General features: G+C 61.0%; 2 protein-coding genes across 3 annotated transcripts in view; one reads left to right on the top strand and one right to left on the bottom strand.

Moving 5' to 3' along the window:
- Positions 1 to 10,603, top strand: part of SREBF2 (sterol regulatory element binding transcription factor 2) — a 59,188-nt gene extending 48,585 nt beyond the window's left edge. For both annotated transcript variants that reach the window (XM_065887738.1, XM_065887737.1), the window contains 7 exons: positions 956 to 1,073; positions 1,912 to 2,021; positions 3,183 to 3,315; positions 5,777 to 5,945; positions 8,036 to 8,221; positions 9,806 to 9,917; positions 10,383 to 10,603. In XM_065887738.1, coding sequence (XP_065743810.1) covers positions 956 to 1,073; positions 1,912 to 2,021; positions 3,183 to 3,315; positions 5,777 to 5,945; positions 8,036 to 8,221; positions 9,806 to 9,917; positions 10,383 to 10,603 — 1,049 coding nt within the window. The remainder of the gene's footprint in view (positions 1 to 955; positions 1,074 to 1,911; positions 2,022 to 3,182; positions 3,316 to 5,776; positions 5,946 to 8,035; positions 8,222 to 9,805; positions 9,918 to 10,382) is intronic.
- A 4,316-nt stretch (positions 10,604 to 14,919) lies between these two features.
- Positions 14,920 to 19,931, bottom strand: SHISA8 (shisa family member 8). Its single transcript, XM_065888293.1, has 4 exons — positions 19,408 to 19,931; positions 16,612 to 16,745; positions 15,689 to 15,835; positions 14,920 to 15,314 (listed from the first exon to the last, which is right to left on the bottom strand). Exons 1-4 carry the CDS (start codon positions 19,929 to 19,931, stop codon positions 14,920 to 14,922), a joined length of 1,200 nt encoding a protein of 399 aa, XP_065744365.1.
- Positions 19,932 to 20,138: the final 207 nt, after the last annotated feature.

The following is a 20,138-nucleotide window of genomic DNA, read 5'->3' as shown; positions in this document are numbered from 1 at the left end:
CTTTCTGCTTTCTGTGCTTTTACTCTCTCTGAACTGGGAGTCTGGGGTGAGTCAGACATGTCCTGCAGGTACAGGGGTGTGTGTCAAACATTTTGTGGGGAAGGGAGGTTCCACCGTCGTTTCTTTTTAATAACTTTATTGCTCAAAGGAAGAGTGATGTACAACACCAGAAAGTAAGGATGAAAGCAAAAGCCATCGTAAATCTCAGCTGCGTCGCCAGGCTGCTTTGTCTGCGCCGTGGACTGCCCCTGGCTTTCTCACCTCTGGTGGCTCTGGCTCTAGGCCTTCTCGCCCAGAATGTGTTCATAAGTGTCCTGCCTCCCCGCTCTTGTCAAATTGAAACCCACATGGCTGTGGCATGTGAGTGAGGGGAAGGCTGGTGACGCCCTGCCAGCTGGGGGGGGCCTGTCGGTGACAGTCAGCTGTCACAAGCATTGCAAGGCTTCTTGTTTAATAGGCTCAGCCAGACAATTGCTGGCCACAGGCCTCACGCAAAGGCTCCGGTAAGCGGGAGCGGCGTTTCCCTAATCCCGCCAGGCAGCAGCCGGCGCCACGTTCCCCTCTGTGGCTGTCCTCCTGAGCCACAGGAGAAGAGGCAGTCCCTGAGACGTGCACAGGTGTACTGCCCACCTTCCCACCTCCTGTCTTCTGACGAGGCTTGTGGCCGCCACACAGCTCCCAACCTTGAACGGAAGCGCTGGCCGTTGCGCCAGGAGGCACAGCACTCCTCACACGCCCCCGGAGCCAGTCCAGGACCCACCCCTCCCCGCCCCCATCCCCACCTTCTGACTGTTCAACAAGCAGTGCTGGGGTCTGTTGAGGGCGTTTGCCCCGATTCGGAGGGGACAGCTGCTCCTCGGGTTCCTCTCCCCACCCTCTATTTTCTCTGTAAGGCCAAATGACCCCATAAGTGAGACCCACTTACCCTTCTCCTGGCCTGCCTCCTCTTCCTCAGCTGACCCCATCGCCCAGGTGCACCAGGCCTTCTGCAGGAACCTGCTGGAGCGAGCTGTGGAGTCCTTGGTGAAACCTCAGGCCAAGAAGAAAGCTGCAGACCAGGAAGAGGAGAGCAGGTACTGACGCCAGGAGGGGCCCCCTGCCTCAGGCCGTCTGCCCGGGAAGCTCAGAGGCGGCTGTGAGGCCTAGAAGGAAACAAGCCCTAGTGTAGGGTCAAGAGGGAGATCCAGTGATCCCTTCATGTTTACTTCTTGAACCTGGCAGCCCCGCGAGAGCCCTCTGCGGGCTCTGACCTGGCCTCTTTGCTTTGTACTGCCAGGCCAAGGGTATCACTTTCCGCCTTTTTCTCCTTTTTACCCATCCCTTCACCAAGTGGAGTCAGTTCTCGGAGCAGTCAGGGATTTGATTCTTTTGCTTTGCTCTTTGCCAGGGGAAGGGTGGCCTGTGGAGGGTGTGGGGTGGAATGTGGGGAGCTCGGCAGAAGGCAGGCGCTCTGGCCCAGACACCTTGTGGGACCCCGACCTGTACTGAGTGTGTCAGACAGTGTCTTATTCTTACAGAGTTACTGAGTGCAATCTTTCCTTCACAGAGTCAGACCTGAGAGGCAGACGGGCCAAGGTCACTCTGGTTCACGGCCCAGGTCCTGACTGGAGTGCACCTGAGTGGAGAGGGGAGGGCGGTCCTACCTGGGAGGTCAGAAAACTTCTGGGCAGAGATGACAGTTGAATTAGGTCTTGAAGGGCGAGGGATGCAAGAGAAAGCTGGCTCTCCCGGCAGAGGGGAGAGTGTCAGAACCGGTGTCAGGGCAGCCTGGGGAGAGTGTGAGTGGTGTGAGAGGCAGAGCTCGGGGCGCCTGGTGTGGTGGGTCTCAGAGCTGGGGGCTGACCAGCCAGGCCATGAGCGTGGTCCTTGTGTACATTCTGATGTGTGTGGGACCCATTCTTTTCTTTCTAGTGAATTCTCCAGTGCTCTGGAGTACCTGAAATTACTTAATTCTTTTGTGGACTCTGTGGGGATTGTGACCGCCCCCTTCTCCAGCAGCTGTGTGCTCAAGTCAGCCCTTGGTAAGCATCTTGTGGGGCAGCTCCGCAGGCCTCAGGTTGCTTGGTTCAGCCCTTCACAGCCCTTGTGTCCCAGCGTCCAGGGTTAGTTATGAGTCTGCACTCGAGAATCTTCTCTGGATCTGAGGTGTGTATCTGCAGTCCCCATGTAGCCCTCATGCACAGTTCCCCCGTGCTGGACAGCGTTTTGGGGGCAGGAGATCATGATTCTCCTAGAAGTGTGACAATGAGTGAGTCAGTGCCCTCCCTGGGCCCTGGATGGGTGGAGCAGGTCAGGAATTCTCCCAAACGCTCAGAATGGGCAGCAAGTGGTCCCGGCACCGGGAGCTGGGGAGGGGCTCACCTTTCAATACACAGTGGTCCCCGGGGCTGCTCTTGGGTCTGACACTCTGCCAAAGAGGCCTTTCATCCGGGCATCTATATAGCCACAGTACCCGTCGCCTTGGGTGGCACAGCACAACCACCAACTGAGTTGTCACCGGGACATTCTTTGCTTCTGTCTCTAAACTGCCATCTGGGTGATGGCACACGAGCTGTCACCTCTTGCGCTTCTGAGGCTGCTGGGGGACAGCAACGCGGAGCTCCCTTCTGGCCGCTCTCCCTAGAGAGAGAAGGATCCCAGAGAAGCAGCCGCCCCATCGTGACCACTGACCTCGTGGCCTGTCTTTATTTCAGAGTTTAGAAAAGAACATGTTCTTAGGCCTTTCATCGTACAGGTTCACTGAGAAAACTTAGCCTCAGAGAGGAAAACACTAAAAAGATTCTAACCTGAGCCTGTTACTACAAATACTTTGGAAACACCACTTTTCACAACTGTTGGAAGTTTAGGTTGTTTCCAGCTTTTTACTTAAAAATAACACCACAGTGAACATCTTCGTGGAGCCTTTTTTCTCTAGGCCAATTTCTTTGTGATGGATTGCCAAAAAAAATGGCATTACTAGGTTAATAAGAGTGAACGTTTTTAAGGCTGTCAATACAGATTGCCAAATGTGTTCTGAGATGGTGCTGGTTGGTGCTTCCACCAGAATCGTGTGAGAGGGCAGCCCACAGGCCCCAGCCCATCGCCAGGAGGGAGAGATGGCACGAACGATGGGAACCAGGTGCAGCCAGCAGGCTCTGGTTTCTGTGGGTGCTGGAGCAGCGTTTGGTTCTGTTCACCTCTAGGTCCAGACGTTGTCTGTCGGTGGTGGACGTCCGCGATCACCATGGCCATCAGCTGGCTCCAGGGAGATGACGCAGCTGTGCGCACTCACTTTACCGAAGTGGAGCGTGTTCCCAAGGCCCTGGAAGTGACAGAGTGCGTAAGCCCCCCTTGACCACTTGCTTGCTTCTCTCCAGGGGAGTCCCCAGCGCCAGCTGTGCCAGGCTCACTGGGTTAGTGGGAGGGAGCAGGTCTGGGTGGCCATCTGGGTGAAGGGTCAGGCAGCCTGGGGACTACATGACAGACGGAGAGATGAAGCGAGGGGGTGAGGGCACCATGGAGAGACCAAACGTGGCGAGCACGGCTGTCCGTGTGTGTCACCCCAGCAGCGGTCTGTGCTGCTTCCGGGCCTCCTTGCACAGGCTGACGGGCGGGGAGAGCCGGCAGCCCCCAGCATGTTCAGAAGCTCCCGGTGGAGCCGGGCAGGGTGCTGATGGCTTACAGCCAGCACCGGCTTGTGCAGGCCCGAGGATCCTTCTCTCACGTGCCAGCACTGCATCCAGTTGCCTCTCCGCCGGCCTCCACCCCGCCACTGGCGCTATCACTAAAAAGGCCTTTAGCACAAGGCATCACCGGAGAGCTTTTGACTGTCCTCTTGGGGGAATTACGCCTGCTTCTCGGGGGCGTTTGGCCCGTAGTGAGGAGCAGCCCGCCGGGGTCCTGGCTGCTTCTGACTGGATCTCAGTGTCCCTGACATCCTCTGCCATTCGAGAGAAATGGTAAAATGCTCCAAGACAGAAAGGCCTCACTGGGTCTTTCCTCAGAGCCCAGGCTGAGCAGATGCTTAACCAGGAGAGCGGGAGGGAGCGGAGAAAAGCAGATTGAGGCAGGTTCCCTAAAGTTGGTCTGACACTCCAGTTTCATTTAAGTAACCCATTTTTAAGCACCTGACCAGTGAGCACCCGCTCTGTGTGTGTTTTCTCCCGGCCAACGCACCTGAGGAAACTGAGGCTCGGCGGGTAAATCATCTAAAGTCACCTCACGTCTAAGAACAGGGCCCCAGTGTGCAGCTAAGGCCCCCAGCAGGCGTTCCTTCCCCCGAACTCAGTCACTCCGGGGTCCCTTCGCTCTTTAGGGACAATGATGCTGTGGGACCCCTCCCCCAATCCCAGCCTCCCCACTGTCTCCCTGACCTGCTCTATGAAACGAGGCTAAGTTTCTCCAAAGACTTGAACACCTGGCTTCTGGGGCAATGGCCGTTAGAGAACAGGTGCAGATAATGGGACCAGTACTGTACGTCACCACAGGTAGCAGCGAGTGGTATTGTGGCTACTTTACAGATGAGGAAACTGAGGCACGGATTGTTTGAATGACCATCTTAGGCGGCTTCTTAGTGGCAGCCCTGGTGGTTGAGCCTGTGTCTCTGATCCCTTCCTGTTGGCCATGAGCCGCATTCTGGGGTCTCCTGTACCTCTTCCATGATTCCGTCATTCCTTCCGCGAATACTTAGCTGAGGGCGTACTCTGTGTTGGCTGCGTTCTAGGCTCTGGGAGGCGGCAGTGAACAGGACAGCAAGTTATAGCTGTAAGCGAATAGACAGTGGCCATCCTGCTCGGCACCTTCTCCTGTGGGAGCTGTCGCCTTTGCCTGTGCCAGGCCAGTCTCGGCTCCCGTGAAGCAGCCGGCACATCGCTGGGAGGGGTTCCGGGCCAGAGGCTGGTCAGCCTCCAGGAGTTCGCACAGCGCCTGCTGAGGGAAGGAGGCGCATAACTGGGGGAGCCAGGGGGCCTGACCCAGGGGCCAGCCAGAGGAGGCTTGTGGGGGGCAGGACAGGAGAAGGCGGACCAGAGGGCCAGGCAGGTGGAACAAGTCTCAGGAGACAAGTGGGAAAGGGTATTCCAGGCAGAGGCACCCATGTCAGCAGAGGCAAGGAGTGAGGAAGGGAGAGGAGATGAGCTTTGGTTGCCTGGAGCCTGGAGCAGGGTCAGAGGCAGATGGGAGGCAGGGCCGCGGCCAGGCTGAGAAGGGCCTTGTTTAGAGCTTGCTCTCCCTCTGCTCCCCTCACTTCCTCCTCCAGCCATGCTCGTTCCTGAATATTCTCACATGTGTCAGACACTCAGGGCCTTTGCATATGCTGCTTCTCTCCCTGGACCCCTCCTTCCTAGAAATCCACACTCCTGCTTCCCCGGTTCCTTCAGGAGTTCCCTCAGGTTCCTTCTGCACGAGTGTCACCTTTCCAGAGAGGACGTCCTTGACTATCCTTTATAAAATGCCACCCCCTTCCTCTGCGTGACTTTCCTTCATGGCACGTGCACCACCTGGCATTACGCAGTCAGAATCTAATGCATTTATCATCCGACTCCTTCACTAGGAAATGAACGCCATCAACCTTCCTTGAATGAGGAAGGTGCTTAGGGGTGGGAAACCTCCCTCACTCAGGGCTGGCATTTCTGATCTGGAGCTGGGGATCTGGAACCATTACGGCAGCATTTGGTTTAACAGACAGACCCACGTGTCACAGCAGCGAGGGGGCAGTTGTCTCCGGCTTGGGCTCCCCCTTCATTCTCCGCAGGCGACGTGCACTGACATCCTGCCTCTTGCCTCTCTCACCGCCCAGGAGCCCCCTGGTGAAGGCCGTCTTCCACACCTGCAGAGCTATGCACGCCTCACTCTCCGGGAAGGCGGACGGGCAGCAGAGTTCCTTCTGCCACTGCGAGAGGGCCAGTGGCCACCTGTGGAGCAGCCTCAACGTCAGTGGGGCCGCCTGCGACCCAGCCCTCAGCCATGTGAGTGGGGGCTTCTCTGGCCCCTCGGGGAGGTGCTCAGCTCTGCTGGGTAAGAGCGCTCTGACCTGCCTTGAGCCCACCCAGCCCGTGGGGCTGTGTGAAAGACAGACCAGGCAAGCAGCCCCCTTCCCCAGATTGTAGGCTGTGGGTCCAGGTGGGTTTCCTTTCAGTACTTGGGACAAGCATGTTCCCACCTGAGTCCTGGGTCCTACGGGCCCTCAGCTTGGTCAGCCCCAGGCGAACCTCAGCTGGCCAGGGCTCTGCATTTGCTCCAGGCAGCTTGCCCGACTCCCCAGGCCCCCACGGGCCCCCGCCCCCTCACATGCACATTCTGAGCCAGCTGAGCGTCCTGGGCACCCCCATGGCTGGCTGCACACCCTCGAGCGGGCAGCTGTGGTGCATTGTAGTTGCATTGCATGTTCTGGCGGTACCCATGCAATGTTTCCACAGTGCATCACAGAGGCCTGCCCAGCCCTCGAGAGACTTCCAGCCAGGCCTTGTCAGAGGGCTCTACTCTCGCTGTTGGGTCACAAGGCAGGGCCGTCCGGGAGAGGGGAGGGAGGCGTGCACGCAGCTGAAGGTGAAGCATCATCTGTTCGCAGGGGGGAGCGTGGTTTCACTCCAGAAAGGGAGACAGGAGGTGTGTCCTGGAGGGTCCGGCTCTGAGCCCCTCACTAGGGTTTGGTCTGGCACTTCTGGCTAGAGGTCCCTGGGGTGAGCCCAGGACAGCAGGCAGCCCTACAGGACAGGCAGCGTGCCGACAGGGCCCAAGACCAGAGGCTCGAGGGGGAGCCACAGCTCGCTTTGTGCGACTCCTCTGCTGGTGTCCGGTACTGTTCGTCTTCGTGAGAACTAGACTGTCTCAGCTTAGTCTGGGGAAGGAGAGAGAGGCTGCGGGCACCCTTGGGATTGGGGTTCCTGTGTGGGAGAATGGACCTAGAAGAAGGGAACTCCACAGAAGCTGGCCTCCCTCGGGGGCAGAATTCAGCCCCAGGCTGCTACCCCACCTCTTAGAAGTGCCACCTTTGTTTGAGGAGAGAGACCTCATCCGTGTCCCCCCGCAAAGCTGTCAGCAGCCAAAAAACACTGTGGCCGAGGGTCAGCCAACGTGCAGGTTCAAGGCAGGGTCCAGGTCTGGGGCAGCACGGTGAGCTTCCCAGGTCCAGCACCCTGGAGAAGGGGAAAGCCAGGCTGGACAAGATGAGGAATGGCCTGGGGGAGTCCATCAGAGCCTGAGGGCCGCATGTGACCCATCTCGAGAAGCGCTGCTCCCTGGTGCTGAGGGCCCTCTGGAGCAAGGCAGGTGGCCTGGCCTTGGTGCCTGGCGGCATCTGTGCTTAATGGCACCAGTGTGGGCTGAGGCCAGTGCTTCTGAGGCCAGGCATGGTGCCTCCACGCATTCTCTCATGTGATGCTCACTGCAGCCCTGAGGTGCCCGTTTTGTGGGTGAGGAAACTGAGGCTCAGAGAGGTTTGGTCATATGTCAGGGTAGATCTGGGTCAGTGGATCCAAACCCAAGCATTCAGCTGCTCTGCGGCTCTGCCTTGTTGGGCTTCTGTCTCCCTGACCCGAGAGGCCACTTGGGCCGGGCCTTGGTTGCCCTCTGTTGAAGCGAGCCTCTTCTCCCTGGTCCTCCATCTCCAGGCTGTGCTGCCACTTCGGGCTTTTGGATTCCACTGGAAGGATGGGGCTGAGGCACCTTTTGAGTATCTCAGCCTCCCGGCCAGCCATGGGAGGGCTCCCGTGAGGTGGGAGGGACCTGCGACTTCCTATCAGACTCGTGTCCTCGCCACTGTGTCCCCTACACGAGCCTGCAGCCTCTCTCTGAGCCTTAGCTTCCTCACCCGCAAGATGGGAGAACAGATCTACCACCTGGGGCCATGGAAAGGACTAGATGCCGTGAGCTTAAGTTCACTCTCCAGGTGTTCTCTTGCTCCCTGTGGGGTGTTTTCCAGGCTCCCCCGTCTGGGGCTCCACCCTTCGTCCCGGAGCTGCCGGGCGTCAGGCTCGGGAGGGCCTGGTGGGTGCTGGGATCCTTGCCCCAGGAATCTGCCAGTCACCTGTCTTCTCCCTCGTGGCCCACCCTGCAGGTGGTCCAGCTGCTGACCTGTGACCTGCTCCTGTCGCTGAGGACAGCACTCTGGCAGAAACAAGCAGGAGCCAGCCAGGCCCTGGGTGAGACCTACCATGCGTCGGGCGCTGAGCTGGCTGGCTTCCAGCGGGACCTGGGCAGCCTGCGCAGGCTGGCACATAGCTTCCGCCCGGCCTACCGCAAGGTGAGGCCCGGCCCGCTGCTGGGAGAGGGCAGAACCCAGCACAGCACTGGCCTGGGGTCATGGAGTCGGTCTCCTGAGGTCAGCTGAGCTATCAGGCACTGGGCTGGGTGCCATGTATCCCTTTGTTTGGCTCATGTTGGTGGAGTACTTGCTGTGTGCCCAGCCCTGGAGCGTGGTGGTGAGCAGGCCACACGGCCGCAGACAGAGGACAACACAGATTGCGCCTCACCAGTTAAACTCGGGAATGGGGGGCTCTGGGGGCAGTGGGAGAAAGAAGGGGCTCCCAGCCTGAGCGGAGAGGGGCGGGAAGGCCACGAGGAAGCTCTCTACTCTGGCTTTCATAATTGGTGTCAGAGCAGCAGAATGCCCCTAGACGTGCCTTTCATTCTTTTTCTGAGCCACTGGGGGCTTTGGTTCTGCTGCCCGACGCCCCACGTAACATCCCCCTGGCGATGGCTACACGGTCTGAGATAAGCTCTGGGGGCAGATGTGTAACTGGGCTTACTGGACGCAAATCATTTCATGGTTTGGTTTATTTTTATTGCTAATTAGGGTAATATACTCAGCATGTTCTCGCTGCCTGAATTATTTTCCAGAAATTCAGGCGAGAAGGCCAGAAGTGTGGGGAGGGAAGGGTGCGAAAAAGAAGGGCTCAGGTTGAGGCTGCCCCCACCCTAGGGTGCTATGGGGCCCTCGCAGGGTTACGCTGTGGCCCCTGTGTGCAGCGAGCCAGGACAGACACGGCAGATGGAGTACAGTCATGTGAGAGCCACCCCCCTCACCGTGGAGAAGAGGAAGTGTGCCCCAGGCACTGTGGCCCCCATCAAAGGCTTCCTCAGAAAAGACTGCCACCTGCGGAAGCCCTTCACCGCCTCCCCCGGTGCCTTCCAGGGCAGCGCTCCTCACACACTGAGATGTTAAGGTGTAAAAGAACCTTGAGACGTTAAGAAATTAGAGACCTAGGCCTGGCCCCCCATCCCCAGTGACTCGTATTTACAGAAGAGCTGCAGACTTTCACCTGGAAACCTCTGGACCAGAGGTTACCCCGCCTCTGGAGTAATAGCCTGTGGCACCGCGGGTTCAGCTCATCTCTGTGAACTAGGCAGGGCGCTGGAACCTCCCTTTCTGAAGAAACAGGAGGCAACAGGACCCTGAACCTCCTTGGTGCCAGCGCAGCCGTCCCCCTGCTCCCTCCTGTCCCTGCCTCACCTCTGTCCTGTTTTCCAGCTGGAGGCAGCCTCCAGCGAAGTGCGGGTCCCCCCAGGCTACTTGTTTTCCAACCCCAGAGGGCGCGTTAGCGCTCCGGGTCAGCGGTAGAGGAGGCAGCCCTTGGCCTCTTTCTCAGCTCGCAGCCTTGCTCCTGCCCCACCAGGTGGCCTGTGCTGTGTTCCCCTTTCCTGCCTGGCTTGTGTCGGGGGTCAGAGTGAGGACGAGAGAGGTTGCTTTCAAGGGGTGAGCAGGGCAGGGTGTTGTGGAGAGGAGAAGGGGTGCCTTCGGGTGGCAGACGAGATGCTGCAGGGAGAGAGACCTACTGGGGCACAGACAGGTGAGGACCCCCGGCTTGTGTCCCCCTGCACCTCCCAGGTGTTCCTGCATGAAGCCACTGTGCGTCTGATGGCGGGGGCCAGCCCCACCCGTACCCACCAGCTGCTGGAGCACAGCCTGCGACGGCGCACCGCTCAGAACGCCAAGCAAGGTGAGCCCACCAGCACCCTGCGCCATGGCCTGGGCGGGCCCTGCCTGGGGAGGGGCGGGGAAACGGGGGAGGAGCCCAGCCCTGCCCTGCCCTCCGCATCTGCAGGGTTCTCAGAGGCAGCGCGACAGACAACCGAGGAAACCCGAGGCTTGATTTGGTGGGTGCCGGGGGAGGGTCCATGAGGTGCTGTGGGGCTGGGACAGCCTTGGTCGCGTTGTCACGGGTCCAACTCCGAGTGAGGAGGGGACGGCTGCGCTGATAGGCCACACCTCGGCCCCGCCTCGGAGTAATAGCCTGTGGCACCGTGGGTTCAGCTCATCTCTGTGAACTAGGCAGGGCACTGGAACCTCCCTCACTTGGGGGGTGTGAGGATTAAATAAACCAGCTCACACCGAGCCCTGGGAACAGCGCCTGCGTCCTGGCGGGCTCTCATCTCAGTGAGTGCGTGTCTCATCGTTCCCACAGGAGAGGCGGACGCCTGGCCCGGCCAGCGAGAGCGGGCCACCGCCATCCTGCTGGCCTGCCGCCACCTGCCCCTCTCCTTCCTCTCCTCCCCGGGCCAGCGGGCGGTGCTGCTGGCCGAGGCCGCCCGCACCCTGGAGAAGGTGGGCGACCGGCGCTCGTGCAGCGACTGCCAGCAGATGATTGTCAAGCTGGGGGGCGGCACTGCCATCGCCGCCTCCTGACCCCCGGCTCTGCCCACCTCGGCCACCACTTCCCTCTGTCTCTCAGTCTCTCCCTCCCTCCTCCCTCTGTCTGTGTTCCTCTTCCTCCTCCTCTGCCTCCCAGTCTCCCTCCTCCCTCTGGGAGCTGTGGGATGAGCCGTGGCTTCTGAGCTGTCACCTGCCAAGGCTTTTGGACCACCTCAGGCTAGTGGGCCCCTTGGGCAGAGCCCCTTAAAGCTGCTGTGGATAGATGCCCACAGTCCAGGCCCCAGTGGGCCTGAGAGAGGAAAGTCAGGGCGGGGCAGGAGTTGGGGGCGCCCTGACGTGGAAGCGGCAGGGGGAGCTCCCAAGCTGCCCGGCCCCGCCTCCATTCCTCCCACACTCTCTCCTGTGAACATCTCCCCGCCTTTTCCTGCTTCCTTGTTGTTTATCAGGCTTTCCCTCTGGGGGACTTAGGTCTCTGGGCACCAGAGCGCTTCACCCTTGGCACTGTGCCCAGCACGCCCCCCCTTTTTATACGAATGTTTTTATATCAGTGTGCTTGGGGTTGACGTGATGCAGGGCTAAGTTGCTGTGGCATCTTTCTTTCTCTCCCTGGGTCTGCGTCCCTCCCCTGTGCCTAACAAAGCCAGTCCATTGTTTTCTCTTTACTACACACGAGCCAGGGAAGGAGGGAGCCCAGCCCTTGGGAGGTGGGTGGGAGGTAGGGGGCAGACCTGGGGATGGATGAAATAATGTCGGCATAATTTTTTAATTTTTTAAAAAATAAACGTTATCTTATTTAAGTGTCCTGTTCCTTCCCACTCCCCCGCCCCCTGGGATGTCAGCCCAACCTTGGGTTAGTCCCAGGGGGTTGGGAAAGATGAAGCCACCCATTAAGGACTGGGGACCAGGGGCCTTCATGGGTTCTCAGCTCCCTGTCACCCCAAATCCTACCTCCATAGTCTGTTTTTATCCCTAATTCTTGACCTGAAAATAAGCCAGGGTGGCAGGGACCAGACCCCAACCCCTCCGCAGTGACAAGCCCCTTTTCAGGGTGGGCACAGTGTTGCCCAAGGTGGGCACTAGGAATGAAGCCCCCTTCCTTGAGGGGGGGGGCCTGGAAGGAAAAGTGGTCCCACTTTTCTGGATCCCTTGGCTTGGTGCCTACCCGGAGGCCATTTCTCCTGGGACCCGAGGGCTGCCTGGTACCCCGGGGCCTGCTGGGAGGCTGAGAGGGGCTGTCCTCCCTCCCTCCCTCCCTGTGCTTCTCACCCACTCAGGCTGGTTGGGGCAGAAAGTGGGCTGGGACCCCAGCACAGATGGGGGTACACAGCAGGGAGGGGCTCCTCTGGCCAAGTGCAGGCTGGAAGTCAGCTTGGACCTCACCCACTTTTTCTCTCCTGCCCACCCACCCCCCCCCCCCACAACTGTAATTTATGGCCCCGGCCCACTGGGTGAGCCAGCCTTTGTGTCATGTGTATATACTGTGCCTTTTCTCATTCTCGTTTAGGGGTGGGGGGGTTGTTTTTTCACTGAACAGGGGGATACACCTATGGCTTCCTTGATGTGGAATCATTCACTGTGTCCTGGATGTAGGTTATTGAATAAACACAGACTGGTACCACCCAGCGTGAGGCGTGTGAGGGTCTGTGGCACGACCGCTGTGGTGACTGCATGGCTCCGCCTCCAGTGGGTCAGAGCTGAGGATAGCCATTCCCTCTCTGCTGAGAGGCCCCAGGGGGCTTCAATCTGATGGACCTTCCTTGCCTGCCCATGCACCTGGCCCCTTCCTCCCAATGCCGGCTGCCTAGCTCACACTCCAGGGCTGGGACAGACCTGGGATAAAAGGGGTATTGGTGTTGCTGGGGTCAGAGGTCACTGTATGCAGGACACAGAGCTGGCTGTTTAGGGGACAGCAGGGTTTTTTGGGATTTGGGATGCTAAGCCCTTCTGTGTTCACCCCTCAGAGAGGAACCTCTCCGCTATTGGGTGGGCCACACCTTGGTTTCCCCGTCTCCTGGGAGGCAGTGAGCTTCTGAGGATGTGGCCTGCAAGTCACATCCAAGTCCAGCTCCTGTACTTGCCAGCTGGGTCCCCTTGCGTGGGGCGGGGTGGGGAGGGCGCACGCATCACCTCAGCTTCCACTTCCATGTGTGCAGAATGGGGCTGACAGTCCCTGCGTTTGACGAAGTCCCCATAGGCTGTTGGCCAGTTTGAGCGACACAGCACACGTGAAGTGCCAGTTTATGGTGAGGGCCTAGTGAGGCTGGTGAGGGGCTGGACCACAAGGAGGGCTGGGATGGGGGAGTGCTGGGCCCTGTGGGGAGGCGGGGTCAGCAGTGCCACATCAGGATAAGCCTGGGGGCTGAAGTGCATGGTCCATGACCTGGCCCGGCTGAGAAATGGGCCAAGTCCCTTCAGCTCCCGAAGCCACTCCGTTCTCTGAAGGGCAGTACAGCAGACCATACCGTCCCACGGGCCAGAGCAGCCCGGGGCAGGGCTGGCAGCTGTAGCTGGTCCTTGTCCACAGTTATTGCAGCAGTGTTTTCAGTGGAGGCCTGGCCCCCTGGGATGTAGGTCCAGGGCCTTTGGGACTGAGAATGAACCAAGAGGTCACGCCCACCTCCCAGCATAGCCTAGTCAGGGCCTATGTCACCAGGGTGGGTGGCTATGGGTGGCTGATACGTGCCCAGGAACCCAGTCCTTTTGTGAGTCTCCGCAGGATCCATGGCTCAGCACCCACCCCCCTCCCCCAGCGGTATCTGTACAGCTGCAGGAGAGTCCCGGGGGCAACCCCATCCTGGGTTGAGGGTGTGAGGGCTGCCTTCCCTGTAAGCCATGGGGGTCCTCACTGCAGGCATGAACATGGGCTTTGGGCTCTGTTCTGCCCGCGGGCTTCTGGGCCTTGATTTCCTCAACGGACGGAAGAAACAGCAAGGTGGACCCTCCTATGGGTGAAGAGCTGGTGGATTTGGGGGCCTCAGGGCAGCCCAGCCAGCAGGAGGAAGGCCTGAGACTCCCTGTACCCTGGGAGCAAGGGCCCCTCTGCCAACACACAACCTTCCCTCCTCCCCCACACCGACTGCTGCTGCCATCCCACCACCAGATTCACAGTGGTTGCAGAATATGGAAGAGTCCTAAACTGGAGTCAGTTGGGTGACCTTGGCAAGTTACTTACGTCTCAGGACCTCAGTTTCCTCTTCTGAAAAGCCACCCACCCACTGGGCTTTTGTGAGGATTAAATGGAAGAAATAGCAGCAAATGGTGGCCACTGTTATTAAAACAGTGTACCGTGTGCCTAGGATACACACGAGGGAAACTTTGTTGAGGTCACACAATGGGGTCACACACATAACCCAGCCCTCAAGCTCCCCATCAGTGCCTGTCACAGACGAACCTGATGCACGCAGGCTGTTGGCAATGCCCTGGGCCATGGCCAGGTGCTGGGAACCTGCCTGGCAGGAAGGGGCAGAGCTGGCAGTGCCAAGCATGAGTGGGGTAAGCACCCTGGTGGGGGCACTGCCAAGGCTCTGGGTCCAGCATCCCCATCCCTGTTTTCCCCCAGAGCAGCCACCGGGAAGAGGCTCCCCCATCTTGAGTACCAGCTGTCTACTCGGCCCACAGCCCACAGTCATCAGGGGGGTGGCCCTGGGCCAGACTGGCCAAGTGGCCAACAGCCCAGGGGCCGGCCCAGGGCCAGAAAATGTCAATGAGGATCAGCCAGGCTCAGCCACCTCAAGCTGTAGAGCAGGTGACCGGCTGGAAGGGGCTCACCTCCATTAAGGGGCATGGACCCTCGGGAGCCCACCAGCCCTCCCCCCGTGCCCAGCCTCAAGATGGCTGGGGCCTAACTGTGCCCTCTCCCGTGGCTCCTAGTGGTGTGGACATTAAGCCTCGCATTCAGCCCTGACCACTCTCTCCAGCTACTTCTCCCTGGCTCCCAGAACCCTTGCCCACCAGCTTTCAGGAGCAGTCCTCTGCTCTTGCACATGCTGTGCCCTCTGCCGGCACTGCCGTCTGTCCCGTCAATGACCAGTGCCTCCGCCATCAGTGCCTCGCAGAGCCAAGCTGGGGCTCCTTTATTCTCAGGGTTGGGAGTCACAGAAAAGGGTTTATTTACACAAGGAACCCGGGCCCTAAGGCCCCCAGGACAGAACCACTGGCTTTACCCAAGTGGGCCCAGGAGCCCTGCAGGCTCCGAGGCTCCCAGTCCAGTGCGCAGGCAGAAGGGCTGGCCTTCGTGGCCAGCACCCCTCCTTCCGGTAGCCTGGGCCCCCCGATCGAGCCCATGGCGAGTCCCCCAGGCAGAAGAGGGCTCCTGGCAGTGCAGTGCCTCAGAACCGGCGGCCCCTTCTTCACACGGTGATCTCGGCTTTGCTGTTGGTGCTCAGGTGCCTGGGTCCGCGGCTGGCGCGGCCATAAAGGCCAGGGGGCTGCGGGCTGAAGGCCTCGGGCAGCTTCTCCACGCTGAACTGGCGCCGGGGTGCGTCGCCGGGCCTCCGGGGCGCTGAGGAGGCATGAGCCGCCAGGTGGCCGCGGGGGGCGGGCTGGGCCGGGCGGCCGTCCGTCCAGGCCTTGTAGTGGCCCGATGGGGTGGGGCCGGCGGGGGGCACGTAGCCCGGCGGGGCCCAGGGGCAGGCGTCGAGCAGTGCAGGCAAGTCCTCGGGGGGCCTCCGGGCTCGCGCCGGGAGGGTCGGCGGGGCAGCTTCAGTCGCGGGAAAACGCTGGTAGAAGTCCCGCGGGGAGGCCTCTGCGGGGACAGATGGGCGTGGGTCGGGGGCGTGGTCAGGCTCCGGGGGCGGGGCCTCAGAGCCTCCCGGCTGGGACAGTCTGCAGGGGCCTGGGTCTCAGCCCCACCGGGGAGGGTTAGGGCGGGGACAGGCCGCTGGAGACTAGGGCTTCCTAGGCCCGGGGCTCCGGATTCGGCGACGGGGTCCCAGACAGGCGGCCTGATCGGGGTGGGTGGGGGGGTACGGCCGAGGCGTGGCAGCCGATTGGCGTAGGCGCGATGCGGAAGCTGGGAACTTTAGAACTCGAACTGGGACCCCGAGCCCTGCAGTCTTGGAGCTTGGACACCCCGGGTGCGGTGGGCCCGGCGCTCCGGGCACAAACCTGGCCACTCACCTGCGGCCTTGAGCGCGGCTGCCTTTAGGGTGGCGTACTTGGCATAGTCCGGCTGCCTCGTCAGGCTGCCGCCGCCCTGCAGCCGCGGGGCGCGCGGGGGGCCCGCTGTCGCCGAAGCCAGGGGCACGTTGATGGGGCGTTTCTTGTCTGGATGGGGGAGGGAGGAGATGAGACTCGGCCCGCTGACCGGAGGTCACCCTGCCCCTGCACTACCACCTCTTCGCAGCCCACTCCCCAGCTACGATTCAATGAGAGCTTGTGAGATGACTTTATGAACTTACGCCTTGGAGACTGAGAGCAGAACCTGACTCTTGAAGACAGACTCTCCAGTGCCTGGGACAGGGCCTGGCTCAGAATAACGTGAGTAACAGCGGCCAGCCCTGAGGCGGTGCTCATCTAACAAAAGACTTGCCAGCACGTTCCGTTTGAGCCTGGCACTGAGGCCCAGGACCTGCTTCTCCCAGAGATGAAGAGAATATTTGAGGATTGGAACCCATACTGGGGGGAGGGGAGGTGCTGTCAAGCCCACTTCACCAGCAGGAGTCCAAGAGGGAGGCACCAGCCTGAAGGAAGAGGCCCACAGGAGGCCACAGCCGTGGGCCAGTCGGACCCCAGGGCACTGAGCCAGAGCCTAGAACCAGGCAGACCCCAGAGCGTGAGCTGGGGATCCCCGAATCTAGAACCTTCCTCACAGAGTCCCTGAGGCTGGACGTTGCAGGACCCGTCGAGGGACCCTGGCCAACAAGAGGAGCTGACTAGCTTGCCCACTGCCCACTCACACACCTGCAGAGGCAGGCGGCTCACTTCTATTTGGGAAACAGCTCACAGCCTCAGCACACCCCTTCCCCTGCTCCCAGGCCCTCCTCAGACCAGGGCGGCTCTGTGCTGTAGATCAACAAACACCCTCCCGCTAGTCTACTCACCTGTGCTCTTGTGGAGGGAGCCCCGGGGGAGGCCATCACCCATCTGCACCTGGACACAGCTACCCAGAGGTGGGTCCAGAGGTGGAGGCAGTGGCTCCTGGGGGCCAGGCTGCTTCAGAAGTTCTGTCAGTGTCCTGTGGGGAAAGAGTGGTGACAAGCAGCCCTCCACGCCTCCTGCTTCCCCATCAGCCAGGTCTGGTCTATCAAAGGCTAGCCCCAGCCATTGCTTCTCACTGTGTGGCCCTGGGCAGCTCTTTCCACCCCTCTGGCCTCCCTTCTCTCCTGTGATTGACCTCATACATCCATTTTCCGCTCCCAGGCACGACCTGTAGCCTCCACATGGCCAGTTCTCAGAGTAGGTCAGGAAACCAATGGGGTCACGTGTAACCAGGGCCACCTTATTTTCCAAAGGCTCCCCTCCTCCCCTTTCTGGAGTCCACTCCCCCAGACCCCCCATGCTGAGCCTCCTCTCCCAACACAAGCTCTGTGAGTGTATCAGGCTCTTGGACTTTGTGCCATTCCCTCTGGCATCAGTTACTTTCCTCCATCTCCTCCGGGAAAACTCCTACTCATTCTTCAAACCCCACCAGAACCCTTCCTCTACCAGGAAGCCTTTTCTACCTGCCTGCCTAATGCCCCTCCTGCAGCAGGAGCTTCTGCTGGGTTCTGGGACAGAGCTGCCAGCACAAGCACGGAGGACAGACAAATGAGGGGAAGGAGGAACCAGGAGATCCTGCAGTGGCAGCCCCGCACCAAAGGCTGTGTGACCTTGGGCAGCCGCCTCCCTGGCTACCAGGACACCCAGCCCCCACCCAGCTGTGACGGAATCCGACTGAGCCTTCCCCACAGACAGCCAGACCCAGCCTTCAGCCCAGCTGCCTTCAGAGCACGGAACCCATGATTTTCTCCTAGCTTGGTCTCTCCCTCCTGGAGCTGGGGCCTCAAATGACTGATTCATGAAGAAGCACACTGGAGGTGGGACACCTGGGGTGGGCGCAGTTTGGCTGCAATGTGGCAGGGTCTGAAAATCTAGTGCCTGCCTGAGTTGACCTTCATGTCCTGCCCGCTCCTCAGCTGCCCACACCTGTGGTCTCATCTCCGAGCAAGCAGTCACCAACCAGCCCTCCCAAACACTTGAGCAATTTTCATGCCTCTGAACCTTTGCAAAAACTTTCTCCAAAGACAGACTCCAACTCCTCACCAAACCCTCTGAGAAGCCTTCTCTAACCATCAACCTCAACACGGCAGAATTAAGGGTGAGATTTGAGGGGAGGGCAGGGGTTCAGAGCATAGCCACACACAAACTCAAGTTAGGCTCCAGGTCTCCCCAGATAAGAAGCAGGAGTCAGGGCACACAGGACCCTAAAGCCCAGAGAGAGGAAGGCACTGGCCCGGGCCACACAGCACATCAGGGGTGGTCCAGCTCTTCCTGAAGCATTACTAGACCTGTTTCCCGGTCCCCTGAGGATGAAGTGGGTTCCAGTGAACGAGTCACTAGGCTGCCCCAGCCACCCCCTCTACACCATCAGGGCCCTCAGTTCCTGCTGCCCCACTCTGGTCAAGAACAGGCCCTGTCCTCTCCCCCTCACCCAGCATGAGGCTCCAAGCTCAGGAAGCCCAGGCCCTGCTTCTGAAGCATCCAGGACCCAGGCTGAGAGCCACCACATTGCACATCACGGACGCAGCACAGTAGCTGAGGCCAGGGTTCCAGGCCCAGCTCTGCCCTACAGCTGTCTGGGAGCTGGTGGCCTAAGTGGTCTGGGGGACAAGGGATGCTGTGGAGTGCCAAGGAAGCCCTCTTGCCCTTGAGGTCTAGGAGTGGGGAAGTGTCCACACCTAGCCCACCCAGGCATGGGGGCCTCTCTCCACTGTCACTTCTAAGTACCAGCCTGCCTGTCGTACACATGTCAGCAGCCCACACAGCCAAGGGAGCGGGGACCTGGGTGAGCAAGTGAGGAGGGTGCAGGGCCCAGGACAGGGGTGGCTGGGGGCATGTGAGTGTGTCGGGGGCGGGGGGGGGGGCATGGGTGAGGCTTCCAGTGTCAGGACACAGAATCCCAGAGCCCCTATCCCAGCTGAGGAAGAGAACCTGGGTCCTGTGGCCCCCATGTCACATGAAACTCAGAACTCAGCTAACACCTGTCCAGGCCTCACCAAAAACGAATCTGTACCCCACCACATACACACTTCAGGTCCGCTTCTACACAGGGGGATACCCTGACCCTGCCTGGGGGCACTGAGTGCGGTGAGTGGGGAGGCCTTCTAAAAACCCTAGGGAAATAAGGTCAGGCCTGAGTCACAACTAGGCGGGGTGGGAGGGGAGGAGGGAGGGAAAAGTGGGGAGAGAGCCAAGAGAGCTTTAGAAAATGTCCCTTCCCTGGGGACCCACGCCTCCACCCTGTGCTAGTGGGGCTCGGGGGCCCCAGGTCCCCTCCCCTAGGCGCGGATCTTGTGCCCTCGGTCGAGCAACCTGCCTTCCCCGCCCACTCCGGAGGAGGCGGGAGCCTCGGGGGAAGGCGGCCCAGCACCCAGCTCCCGCCGGAAGGTCAAGGGGAGACAGAGATGTATCAGCTGTCTCCCTCCGTGAAGTGGGGGTGGGGGGAGAGAGAGACCTGGAGACAGAGCAGGGAGGGAAAACCTGGAGAAAGGGGCTGCTAAGAGGACCAGAGTTTCGGAGAAGGGCGGGAAGGATGAAGGATCGCGAGGGGGCGCCCACCTGGCAGGCCACCTGTCCCTGGGCTGGCTGGGGATCCCGGGCCCCGGCCCCGGCCCCGGCCCCGGCCGGCACTCTCTCACCTGGTCACGGTGCGCCGCGCGCGCGGTATGTGCGCCCTCTCCAGGCCCAGGCGCGCCCCGATGCCGGCCAGCACGAACAGGGCGGCGACGCCACACACCGCGTAGACGACCGTGTGGCTGCGTTCGCGGCCCGGGTCCCGGGGCACCGTGGCGTCGCGGGCACGCGCGGGAGGCCGACCAGTCTGAACCCAGGCCGGCGTGTCGTAGTTGGAGCAGCGGCTCTGGTCAAGGCGCCGCGGCCCGTCGTGGCAGCAGAAGCGGTAGCCGCACGTGCCGCAGCAGAAGTTGTAGGCGCCCGAGCTGCAGTTGAAGGGCGGGTCCCACTGCCCCATCACGTCGTAGTAGCCGCGGCAGCGGTCGCCCCCGGCCGGGGCCGCCGTGCCGGGCGCCGCCGGCTCCTGCGCCTCGGGGGACCCCGCGCTGCCCGACGGCGGCCGCGCCAGCAGCAGAGCCAGCCCGAGCGCGAGCCCGAGCGCCGGCGGGCCGCGGCCTCCGCGCAGCCCCTGCGCCCAGGCCCGCTCCATCGGGCCCGCGCCTTCGGCTACAGCAGCCGGCGCATGGCGGCGCGCCGCGGCTCCCTCCCGCCGCGCTCCGGGCCCGCTCGCCCGCGCCCGCAGGGATCAAGCCCGCCCTGCCGTCCTAGCGCTGGCTCCCGGCGGATACCTCCACGGTCGTCAGCCTCCTGAGAGGACCCCAGACCCGGGTGGGCTCGCGGGGCCGCGCCTCCGGCG

This window comes from Phocoena phocoena, chromosome 11 (assembly GCF_963924675.1).
Source record: "Phocoena phocoena chromosome 11, mPhoPho1.1, whole genome shotgun sequence".
In the NCBI taxonomy this organism is placed as follows: Eukaryota; Metazoa; Chordata; class Mammalia; order Artiodactyla; family Phocoenidae; genus Phocoena; species Phocoena phocoena.
This window is presented reverse-complemented; position numbering and strand designations above follow the sequence as displayed.

What these genes read in the sequence shown, in the direction of transcription:
- SHISA8 (XM_065888293.1), bottom strand. Translation starts at nt 19,931, where the DNA reads ATGGAGCGGGCCTGGGCGCAGGGGCTGCGCGGAGGCCGCGGCCCGCCG. An exon ending in GCGCGGCGCACCGTGACCAG is followed by an intron (nt 16,746 to 19,407) that starts GTGAGAGAGTGC and finishes CTTTCCCCACAG; the next exon opens with GACACTGACAGAACTTCTGA. An exon ending in CTCCCTCCACAAGAGCACAG is followed by an intron (nt 15,836 to 16,611) that starts GTGAGTAGACTA and finishes TCCCCCATCCAG; the next exon opens with ACAAGAAACGCCCCATCAAC.